Source organism: Asterias rubens, chromosome 22 (assembly GCF_902459465.1).
Source record: "Asterias rubens chromosome 22, eAstRub1.3, whole genome shotgun sequence".
Taxonomy (NCBI): Eukaryota; Metazoa; Echinodermata; class Asteroidea; order Forcipulatida; family Asteriidae; genus Asterias; species Asterias rubens.
Window position 1 is genome coordinate 971083 of NC_047083.1, and position 12113 is coordinate 983195.

The 12113-nt window shown below is 39.5% G+C and overlaps 2 protein-coding genes across 6 annotated transcripts; both read left to right on the top strand.

The window, feature by feature from the left end:
• On the top strand, positions 1-7573 carry LOC117305158 (zinc finger protein 260-like). 5 transcript variants are annotated; one of them, XM_033789953.1, is made up of 5 exons: positions 18-84; positions 2202-2333; positions 2670-4104; positions 4457-5649; positions 7016-7100. In XM_033789953.1, the coding sequence occupies exons 1-4, from the start codon at positions 34-36 to the stop codon at positions 5602-5604; spliced, it is 2766 nt and encodes a 921-aa protein (XP_033645844.1). In that variant the 5' UTR covers positions 18-33; the 3' UTR covers positions 5605-5649; positions 7016-7100. The 5 variants fall into 5 exon arrangements, with proteins under 5 accessions (XP_033645842.1, XP_033645844.1, XP_033645840.1 ...); XM_033789951.1 differs by having other exon boundaries at positions 1-84; positions 2188-4104; XM_033789949.1 differs by having other exon boundaries at positions 2202-4104.
• Positions 7574-9956: 2383 nt separating this feature from the next.
• On the top strand, positions 9957-11960 carry LOC117305384 (gastrula zinc finger protein XlCGF7.1-like). Its single transcript, XM_033790255.1, has 2 exons — positions 9957-9980; positions 11126-11960. Exons 1-2 carry the CDS (start codon positions 9957-9959, stop codon positions 11933-11935), a joined length of 834 nt encoding a protein of 277 aa, XP_033646146.1. The 3' UTR covers positions 11936-11960.
• Positions 11961-12113: the final 153 nt, after the last annotated feature.

Consider the following 12113-nt stretch of genomic DNA (forward strand, 5'->3'; position numbering starts at 1 on the left):
CAAAACGGAGAGTTCGTCGGGATCGTACTCTCGATGGGTGATTTGGAAGCAGAAATTAACCTGAAGTTCTTGATTTTTAGAAGGGTATGTTTACATGTATATTGCTTTTTTAGTAACAATGAAGTGTGTACTTTTCACAGTCTGTTGTTGGCAACATTTGACAAATTTTGTTTCGTTTCGTTAAAAATATAAAACTACTCTGTTTTCAGAGACGCTTTTGTTTGGTACTCGACTTCAATATGACTTGTTCGGTTTACTCTCTTAGTCTTACTGGATGGGTTTGACAACTCGTCCGATCCAGTGTGAGACAACTCGACACAGTTATCAGTGACGTCCATCATGGAGTGCGTTTTGGCCACCCCAACCAAAAACTGTTTCGGTTGTTGGTCGTTGCGTTGGTTCTGCTGGATAACTTTCCATATGGCGCCACCACTTTTTCACTAATTTGTACAAAAAGGGATATCTCATTGAGCTTGAGATAAATTAGATACTATTTTTTACTATATTATTTCATATCAAATGAAAAAGTGGTGGCGCCATACAGAAATTTTTCGTTCAGACTGAATGATAACCGAGTTGTGAGCTCGGTTACCGTTTTGGTTATGACGTCAGAAACAGTTTTTGGTTGGGGTCGCCAAAACGCACTCATGGCCTCCATGGATGGTGAGACCATGGTTGGAGGGTGAGACAACTTGACAAACTGCCATATAGCATATAACTGTTTGACTAATTAATAATAATAATTATTATACAGTTTGCTATCTATTGTCCATTGACATTGTTGTGGAAAAGTACTTTCACGAACATGTCTTCTGATGATCGATAGGAGCATCACTCAGCTTGTCCACACTGGAGAGAAACGACCTCCATGGTTAGTGACAAGTTTGTGGTAAAAGAAAGTTTAGTTTTAAACTTCAAACCTATCTTCATTCAGTTCAGACACGGGAGCTGAAACAACTTTTGATTGTAACATTTTGTGGAAAAGCTTTTGTGCATAAAATACACCCTTGCCTTAAATACCCGCCACCTGAGAGTTCAAACTGGAGAAAAACCATTTGTTTGTGACATTTGTGGGAAAGCATTTCTAAAATGAGCAACTTTAAGAAGTCACCAAAGAAATAACACTGGAGAGATACAATTGGTTTGTGACATTTGTGGACCAGATTTTTCAACTGAAACAGCCTTATTCGTCACATGAGAACCTAGTTGCGATAATGTAACCCTCCTCCCGACGGCCGGAGGCTGGTGGCCGTCGGGAGGAGGGTTACGTTATTGCAACTAATGAGAACCCACACTTGAGAGAAACCATTTACTTGTGGAAAAGCATTTTCTCATAAAAAAAAAAAGTTTAACTGACCAATGAGTCCACACTTGGAGAGACACCATTTATTTGTGACATTTGTGGACAAGCGTTTTCTAAAAAGAGCAATTTAAGAAGTCACCAAAGAAACCACACTGGAGAAAAACCATTTGTTAGTGACATTTGTGGAACAGATTTTCAAGTAAAACCAGCCTCATCTGCCACCTGAGAGTCCACACTGGAGAGAAACCATTTTGCTTGTGACATTTGCGGAAAAGCCTTTTCTCAGAAAAAAAGTCTAACTAACTGTCACAGAGTCCACACTGGCATGACTTGGAAGAGATCATTTGTCTGTGACATTTGCGGGAAAGACTTTTCACATAAGAACAGTCTTACTGACCATCACAGAGTCCACACTGGAGAGAAACCATTTGTATGTGACATTTGCGGAAAAGCCTTTTCACATATAAGAACAGTCTTACAGACCATCAAAGAGTCCACACTGGAGAGAAACCATTTTGTTGTGACTTTTGTGGGAAAGCAGTTCCTGTTAAGTCCCCCCTTACCTGACACATGAGAACCCACACTGGAGAGAAACCATTTGTGTAAACTAGTAGTACGAAGGACGTTGAGCGATGTGACAGTGTATAAGGGACTGCCGTGCGTTGATTTAATTTGACTGCCTTAAGCAAGGCTTAAAGGGACCATGAGCTTGTCACTGTAAAGAACCCTTTTTTAAATACTGTTTTTGGAGAAGCGTTTTTCTATGAGAACGTCTCTAGCCTGTTCACTGGACACTGGATATAACCACTTACAAAGTATGTTGTTTGTGACATAAGTGGAACAGGCGTTTATTTTGTATTTCAATTTGATTTTGATGATTACAGATTTGAATTTTCAGAAGACCATCGGCATATCCACACTGGAGAACAGAAGGATTGTTTGTGACATTTGCGAAGAAACCTTTTCACAGCAGCATGAAATGGCAGACCATAAGCCTGTCCACACTGGAGAGAAACCATTTGTTTGTGACATTTGTGGGACAGATTTTTCACAGAAAACCAGCCTTATCCGTCACCTGAGAGTCCACACTGGAGAGAAACCATTTGCTTGTGAAATTTGTGGGAAAGCATTTTCTCATAAAAACATTCTAATGAACCATCACAGAGTCCACACTGGAGAGAAACCATTTGCTTGTGACATTTGTGGAACAGATTTTTCAAGGAAAACCAGCCTCATCTGCCACCTGAGAGTCCACACTGGAGAGAAACCATTTGCTTGTGACATTTGCGGAAAAGCCTTTTCTCAGAGAAACAGTCTAACTGACCATCACAGAGTCCACACTGGAGAGAAACCATTTGCTTGTGACATTTGTGGGACAGATTTTTCACAGAAAACCAGCCTTATCCGTCACCTGAGAGTCCACACTGGAGAGAAACCATTTGCTTGTGAAATTTGTGGGAAAGCATTTTCTCATAAAAACATTCTAATGAACCATCACAGAGTCCACAATGGAGAGAAACCATTTGCTTGTGACATTTGTGGAACAGTTTTTTCAAGGAAAACCAGCCTCATCTCCCACCTGAGAGTCCACACTGGAGAAAAACCATTTGCTTGTGACATTTGCGGAAAAGCCTTTTCTCAGAAAAACAGTCTAACTGGCCATCACAGAATCCACACTGGAGAGAAACCATTTGCTTGTGACATTTGTGGGGCAAATTTTTCACAGAAAACCAGCCTTATCCGTCACCTGAGAGTCCACACTGGAGAGAAACCATTTGCTTGTGAAATTTGTGGGAAAGCATTTTCTCATAAAAGCATTCTAACTGGTCATCACAGAGTCCACAATGGAGAGAATTCATTTGCTTGTGACATTTGTGGAACAGATTTTTCAAGGAAAACCAGCCTCATCTGTCACCTGAGAGTTCACACTGGAGAGAAACCATTTGCTTGTGACATTTGGAGAAAAGCCTGTTCACATAAGAGCAGTCTTACTGACCATCACAGAGTTCACACTGGAGAGAAACCATCTGTTTGTGACATTTGCGGAAAAGCCTGTTCAAATAAGAACAGTGTTACTGACCATCACAGAGTCCACACTGGAGAGAAACCATTTGTATGTGACATTTGCGGAAAAGCCTTTTCAAATAAGAGCAGTCTTACTGACCATCACAGAGTCCACACTGGAGAGAAACCATTTTGTTGTGATTTTTGTGGGAAAGCATTTCCTGTTATATCCTCCCTTACTCGACACATGAGAACCCACACTGGAGAGAAACCATTTTGTTGTGACTTTTGTGGGAAAGCATTTCCTGTTAATTCCTCCCTTACCCGACACATGAGAACCCACACTGGAGAGAAACCATTTGTTTGTGACACTTGTGGGGAAGCCTTTTCACACAAGAGCAGTCTTACTGACCATCACAGTGTCCACACCGGAGAGAAACCATTTTGTTGCGACTTTTGTGGGAAAGCATTTCCTGTTAAATCCTCTCTTACTCGACACATGAGAACCCACACTGGAGAGAAACCATTTGTTTGTGACACTTGTGGGGAAGCCTTTTCACAGAAGAGCAGTCTTACTGACCATCACAGTGTCCACACCGGAGAGAAACCATTTTGTTGTGACTTTTGTGGGAAAGCATTTCCTGTTAAATCCTCTCTTACCCGACACATGAGAACCCACACCCGAGAGAAACCATTTGTTTGTGACACTTGTGGGGAAGCCTTTTCACAGAAGAGCAGTCTTACTGACCATCACAGTGTCCACACGGGAGAGAAACCATTTTGTTGTGACTTTTGTGGTAAAGCATTTCCTGTTAAATCCTCTTTTACCCGACACATGAGAACCCACACTGGAGAGAAACCATTTGTGTAAACTAGTAGTACGAAGGACGTTGAGCGATGTGACAGTGTATAAGGGACTGCCGTGCGTTGATTTAATTTGACTGCCTTGAGCAAGGCTTAAAGGGACCATGAGCTTGTCACTGTAAAGAACCCTTTTTTAAATACTGTTTTTGGAGAAGCGTTTTTCTATGAGAACGTCTCTAGCCTGTTCACTGGACACTGGATATAACCACTTACAAAGTATGTTGTTTGTGACATAAGTGGAACAGGCGTTTATTTTGTATTTCAATTTGATTTTGATGATTACAGATTTGAATTTTCAGAAGACCATCGGCATATCCACACTGGAGAACAGAAGGATTGTTTGTGACATTTGCGAAGAAACCTTTTCACAGCAGCATGAAATGGCAGACCATAAGCCTGTCCACACTGGAGAGAAACCATTTGTTTGTGACATTTGTGGGGCAGATTTTTCACAGAAAACCAGCCTCATCTGCCACCTGAGAGTCCACACTGGAGAGACACCATTTGTTTGTGACATTTGTGGAAAAGCATTTTTTAAAAAGAGCAATTTAAGTAGTCACCAAAGAAGTCACACTGGAGAGAAACCATTTGCTTGTGACATTTGCGGAAAAGCGTTTTCTCATAAATGCAGTCTAACTGACCATCACAGATTCCACACTGGAGAAAAAACAATTGTTTGTAAAATTTGTGGGAAAGCATTTTCTAAAAAGAGCAATTTAAGTAGTCACCAAAGAAGTCACACTGGAGAGAAACCATTTGTTTGTGACGTTTGTGGAAAAGCTTATTCGACTAAACGTGGAATGATAGACCATAAGCGTGTCCACACTGGAGAAAGACCATTTGTTTGTGTTATTTGTGGATTAGATTTTTCAAGTAAAAACACCCTGATTCGCCACATGAGAACCCACACTGGAAAGAAACCTTTTGCTTGTGAAATTTGTGGGAAAGCCTTTTCTTATAAAAGTAGTCTAACGGACCATCACAGAGTCCACACTGGAGAAAAACCATTTGCTTGTGACAGTTGTGGAAAAGCCTTTTCTAACAAAAAAAGTCTAACTGACCATCATAGAGTCCACACTGGAGAGAAACTATTTGTTTGTGACATTTGTGGAGTAGATTTTTCAAGGAACACCAGCCTTATTCGTCACCTGACAGGCCACACTGGAGAGAAACCATTTGCTTGTGACATTTGTGGGAAAACATTTTCTCATAAAAACATTCTAATGAACCATTACAGAGTCCACACTGGAGAGAAACCATTTGCTTGTGACATTTGTGGAAAAGCCTTTTCTCACAAAAACAGTCTAACTAACCATCACAGAGTCCACACTGGAGAGAAACCATTTGTTTGTGACATCTGTGGGAAAGCATTTTCTCGAAAGGACTGTTTAAGTCTTCACCAGAGAATCCACTCTGGAGGAAAGTCATTGTGAGTGACATTTGTGAGAAGTTTGCCAGCCGTCAGAGATTCCACACTGGTGAGAAACCATTTTGTTTGTGATATTTGTTGGAAATGTCTCACACAAACACAGTTGCAATGTTCACTCTTAAAAAGACTCTCCTGTAAACCCGCACGTTTTTTGTGCGTAGTGTGTGTAATGTAACCGCACGACACATCCGTATACACTGTCACATCGCGCAACGCCCATCGTATGACTACTACTGTAAACAAGTCATCTGCACTCATACCACTTCCCCCAAGTGAATAGTGTACGAACGTAGGTATCGCGACATGTCGTGTCAGTTGATTTGATCACACCCGTTATGCACAGTATATGGGTGGGTTTTTACAGCGACGGTCTTTTTCGGAGTGAATAATTCGACTGCCTTGAGCTGGGCTTATAGGGAGCATGATTATGTCACTGAAGTGAACCCTATTTTTAATACTTTTTTTTTGAGAACCGTTTTTCTATGAAAACTTCACTAGAATGCCTATTTAATCAGCCTGTTCACCAACACACTAGAATAAACCACTTACAAAGTATGTTTTGTGACATAATTGAACAGCCTTTTTATACAAATGACCCTTGACATAATCAGCGTACTCACGCTGGAAAACATCATTTATTTATTTTTTGTTATATTTATGTATTGATGGAAATTTGCCTCTGGAAAAAAAAAATATAATTTTGGTTTTGACCCATATAATACATGTATACACAATGTGTGTTAGCATTGAATACTGAGTATTTTCTTGAGCTCTGTGAAAATAATCACAGATATATTACATTGTACATGGGTGGGATTAGAACCCACGACTTATGCAATTCTAAGCGTCTTATCAATTAGACCACCAAGATTGCCCCGCTAGATAGAGGCAGTTCAAATCCTGTATTTTTAGCATCGGGTATTGCCACGATTTTGTTATTTTTAATTGCTTGCAAATCCTGTCGAAGAAATTTTCTTAACCACTGGCTCTTAGATATAAAGCATGAAGTGGTTAAAGGTTTAAGAGATAAGCTGCTCTCACTCCTATTGCTCTCACTCCTACGGTCCCATTTAATGGGGAGTAGAAGTTGGCCACCAGCAGTTCATGCGAGAACAGTGATCTTGTGAGAGCAACATAACAACTCGACTATCTCACCGCGGCAGACCATTAACAACTTGTCTACGGAAAAGTACACGTATATTTGCAACTGCATTTTTATAAGAAAACACTGGAGAAGCATTTCTGGCATTTGTGAATACAACTTGGGAACACATTTTAGCTCAGCAGGATTGTTTTGTGGTTGTTATGACTTTCCCAGGTTGGGATGATGTACAAAACAAATTGGTTTTCAAAATGTAATAATCATTCTCAAGTGGCATTTAACTTGTATTTCACTTTGATTTGGATGATTACAGATTTGAATTCTAAGACAACCGTCAGCATGTACACTCTGGCGAACAAAACTTTTGTTTGTGACATTTGCGGAAAATCGTTTTCTCATAAATGCAGCCTAACTGACCATCACAGAGTCCACACTGGAGAAAGACCATTTGTTTGTGGCATTTGTGGAACAGATTTTTCAAGTAAAACCAGCCTTACCCGTCACCTGAGAGTCCACACTGGAGAGAAACCATTTGCTTGTGACATTTGCGGAAAAGCGTTCTCTCATAAAAGCAGCCTAACTGACCATCACAGAGTCCACACTGGAGAAAGACCATTTGTTTGTGACATTTGTGGAACAGATTTTCCAAGTAAAACCAGCCTTACCCGTCACCTGAGAGTCCATACTGGAGAGAAATCATTTGTTTGTGACATTTGTTGAAAAGCCTTTTCTCATAAAAACAGTTTAACTGACCATCACAGAGTCCACAAAGGAGAGAAACCATTTGTTTGTTACATTTGTGGGAAAGCGTTTTCTAAAAAAACCAATTTAAGAAGTCACCAGAGAAGTCACACTGGAGAGAAACATTTTGTGTCAGATGAAACCTTTCTGAAAGTCCTATCAGAATGTAAATACTGATGAGGGGGCGAGAAAATGTACAATTTTGCAGAGAAAACCACTTTATTGGGAAAGACTTCTTTTGTTCTTTAAGGCTTGACATTCTTTTAGACCCAAAGAAACTTGGTGGTTGTCTGGTGTGCAATTCCTTCAAGTTGCTTCGGTCACTGACGGAAGCATCGCTTATAAGGCCTGTGGTTTCTAGCCCTGTGGTTTTCTTTTGGCAAGCTCAACTATAACGCTCGGGGTTCTCTCGACTTGTTAAAGACAGTGGACAATATTGGTAATTGTCAAAGACCAGTCTTCTTACTTGGTGTATCTCAACATATGCATAAAATAATAAACATGTAAAAATTTGAGCTTGATTGGTCGTCGGAGTTGCAAGATAAATATGAAAGAAAAAACACTTTTGTCACACATAGTTGTGTGTTTTCAGATCCTTGATTTCGAGACCTCAAAAAAAATTCTAAATCTGAGGTATCGAAATCAAATTTGTGGAAATTTTTTCTTTCTCAAAAACTACGTCACTTCAGAGGGAGCTGTTTCTCAGAATGTTTTATACTATCAACCTCTCCCCATTACTTGTTTCCATGTCAGGTTTTATGCTAATAATATTTTGAGTAATTACCAATAGTGTCCACTGCCTTTTTAAGCACTTTCTGCGAATGCGAATGCAAAGTGAATGTTGACGTCACAAATTAGCAACGAATAAATCACAGCAGTTCAACTCTGCTCTACTTGCGAATATTGCTGCGAGAGGAGGGTTTGTGACATTAAATTCACATCAAATTCGCTTAGCATTTGCATGAAGTATGAACGGGCTACAAATACTTCTCCTATATGGTTAGAACGTCTTGTTAGTTTGGAATATTGAGTAAAGAACAATTTAGTGACCAGGCTCGAAAAAGGGTTTCTAAAGGATGTCATGCCGAAAACCGAAGTTACTGTAAATAGATAAAGATCCATTTCAACATGATGGGTAACTCCCTTTGAAATATTTTTGTTTGAAAATTGCTATCCTTTTTAGAAATTAGTAAAACAATTAGTTTTGATCCCATGAGTCGAAAACTCAATGTTTGAAAACAGCAAAAATACTTGGGGCTTATTTCCATCACTTTTTCTGGTGATTGCAATGATATTTCTGTAAGATATGTTTCATGTTATTTGTTAATTCATTTTAGTCTTTTATGTTCATTAGCCTAAGTTGGCTTTTATTAAGTTTGTTTAAGAAAATATTTCTAGAACTACATTTTCTATTAAATACTTCGTTACAACAGGAGAATTTTTGTACAACTTTGTTGTTTTTCAATTAGTTAGGCCTAGGATCACCTGTCTTGAGTCAAGTTAAAAACAACCCCCCCCCCCCTCCCACTCCTAGAACTATTTCGGTTTCGTCCGGCTATCGTCTCCCGCAACTCCCCCCCCCCCCCCCCCCCAAAAAAAAAAAAAAAAAAAAAAAAAAGGTTATCCTCAGCAAAAATGTATGAATTGATTCAAGTTGAAAACAATAAAAAATTCCCCTTACAAAATCCTTGAAACAATGAAACAATAGCCAAAAATGCATAGGGGTGACTTTGTCAGGGGGCGACCATGGGGCGACTGTGTCTGGGGCGACTTTGTAGGGGAGACATTGTGAGAAGGCGAGTTTGTACACGGAGGGGGCGAGCTTGCTGGGGGCGACTTTGTAGGGAGCAACTTTGCCAGGGGCGAGATGACTGGCGTTCTTATTAATAATGGGCGAGATGACTGGCCTTTCTTATTAATAATGAACGATAGAGGGCGTTTGTTAATCGTTCGTCAATAAAGAAAGCGTACGTGTGATGATGTGAGTGATTTTTGTCAACATTAGACGGACCGTTCGACAAATTCCCATCAAAACACTTCCAGGTATGTTTTTATTTTAGTTTGTTTGTTAATTAACAGTGCATTTGCCACAGTCTTATTAGAGGCCAGACATTACATGTTCTTTAGTCTCGTACGCTTTCTGAGAGTTGGTAAACTATGGACCATTTCGGACTAAGCTGAGCATCAGCAAATGATTAACTTTCAATCAAAATTTAGAAACGGTCAACCAAAAACTGCACCATAATCCATCAAAGACCTCTGTAAATTGACTTTGAACTCACATGAGATGTTGTCGATATAAGATGGTATGTTGTTGTCTGACACGTTTTTCAAAACATAAGAGAAATCCTCGTCTTAAAATCTGAACCAAATGCTCAAAGTAGTTCTAGAATTAAGAAAGAAGACATTTAAATTTGTGAGTGAGTAGTGACATTTGTAAACTCTTGAGTTGAGTTGAAGGATAAATTTCCATATGGCGCCACCACGTTTTTACTCATTTTATTTTTAACAAAATGGGATATCTCGTTGTCATTGAGGTAAATTAGTATTCTACCCACATGTAGCTACGCTAGCCAGGGGAATCATATCAAATGAAAAAGTGGGGGCGCCATACATGCCATACGGAAACTTTCCAAGTTGAACTTTGAAGTTAGCTAAAATTACACGTAAGTAAGTGTGTTCTTGATGTATATTTGGTTTGCGGTAACACCATGTGTGTATCTACTTGCCAGGTAGAGTTGTTCTTGGGGAACTGTCTTGCTTTACTCTACTGCCGTGGAGTATATTGTTGGAGGTTCGGGAGACTTCTCAGTTCTGAAAATAACTGTCCTGTTTTTTAACTGTTACCAGGGCGGATGGTATAGAAATTAGACTAGACTACTACTTTAGCTTATAGGATCGTAATTAACTGTACTGCCACGGAGTCAGTTCTGAAATTGGTCTCAACGTTTCGACTAGCTTGCTCTAGTCATCGTCACAAATTTAAGTGTGTTCTTCAGTCTGGCATTGAACACTGCATGTGCATGGGTCTAGAAAATCCATGCCTCATTTTAAATGCATGGGTCTAGAAAATCATTGCCTCATTTTAAACTCTCTAGCACTAGCAGAGGGTTGTTTAAAGCAATACGTTTGCTGTAGCAGCTCTTTGAAGTTGGGAATTACCAAAAGTATACCCTGTCTTTTGGTGATCATGAGTGTGTTCACCATTAAAACACAGCAATTTGGCAAATAAGAGAACAAATTTGTTTTACTATTTACCAGAAGTTCTAGAAAAAAACTACTTATTTATAAATTTATGAGTGACACTTGTAAAAAATTTCTCCCATTAACACAGTGAGAAAGCACCGAAGAGTCTGCACTGGAGAGAAACCATTTGTTAGCGATCTTGTGGATTGTATTTCTCACAAGCACTTCATTTGACTATCCATCAGCGCGTCCGCACTGGAGAAAAATCATTTGATTCTGACGTTTGGGGAAAAGCTTTTTCTCAAAAAGGTTACTCTAAATATACACCAGATAGTGACTTGTCCACACTGGAAAAAAAACATTTGTTCAGACATTTGTGGGAAAGCATTTTCTAAAAAGAGCAATTTAAGAAGTCGCCAAAGAAATCACACTTGAGGAAAACCATTTGTTTGTGACGTTTTAGGAAATGCCTATTCAAGTAAACGTCAAATGAAAGACCATAAGTGTGTCCACACTGGAGAAAGACCATTTTGTTTGTGACATTTGTGGAACAGATTTTTCAAGTAAAGCCAGCCTTATCCGCCACATGAGAACCCACACTGGAGAAAAACCATTTGTTTGTGGCGTTTGTAGAAAAGCATTTTCTCATAAAAGCATCCTAACTGACCATCAGAGAGTCCACACTGGAGAGAGACCATTTGTTTGTGACCTTTGTGGAACAGATTTTTCAAGGAAAGCCCATCTTACCCGTCACCTGAGATTCCACACTGGAGAGAAACCATTTATTTGTGACATTTGTGGGAAAGCGTTTTCTGACAAGAGCAATTTAAAAAGTCACAAAAAAAACCACACAGGAGAGAAACCATTTGTTTGTGACATTTGTGGAACAGATTTTTCAAGGAACACCAGCCTTATTCGTCACCTGAGAGTCCACACTGGAGAGAAACCATTTGTTTGTGACAGCTGTGGAAAGGTCTTTTCTCAGAAAAACAGTCTAACTGACCATCACAGAGTCCACACTGGAGAGAAACCATTTGTTTGCGACATTTGTGGGAAAGCATTTTCTCATAATAGCAATTTAAGAAGTCACCAGAGAACCCACACTGGAGAGAAACCATTTGTTTGTGACATTTGTGGGAAAGCGTTTTCTCATAATGGCAATTTAAGAATTCACCAAAGAAATCACACTGGAGAGAAACATTTTGTGTCACATGAAACCTTTCTGAAAAGCCATCAGAATGTAAATACTGACATGACTGATGAGAAACCATGTTTGCAGCGTTTGCAGAGTGGCCTTATCAATTAAAACCACTTTTTGGGGGAAGACTTCTTTTGTTCTCCTTCTTTAAGGCGTGACATTCTTTTGGACCCACAAAAGCTTTGTGCTCTGGAAACTTGGCACAGAACTTATTAATGGTGTATTTTGAAGATTGCTATAAAAATAGTGTTTCCAGGCCTAAAATTTCATCTGTGACAGCTAGGGG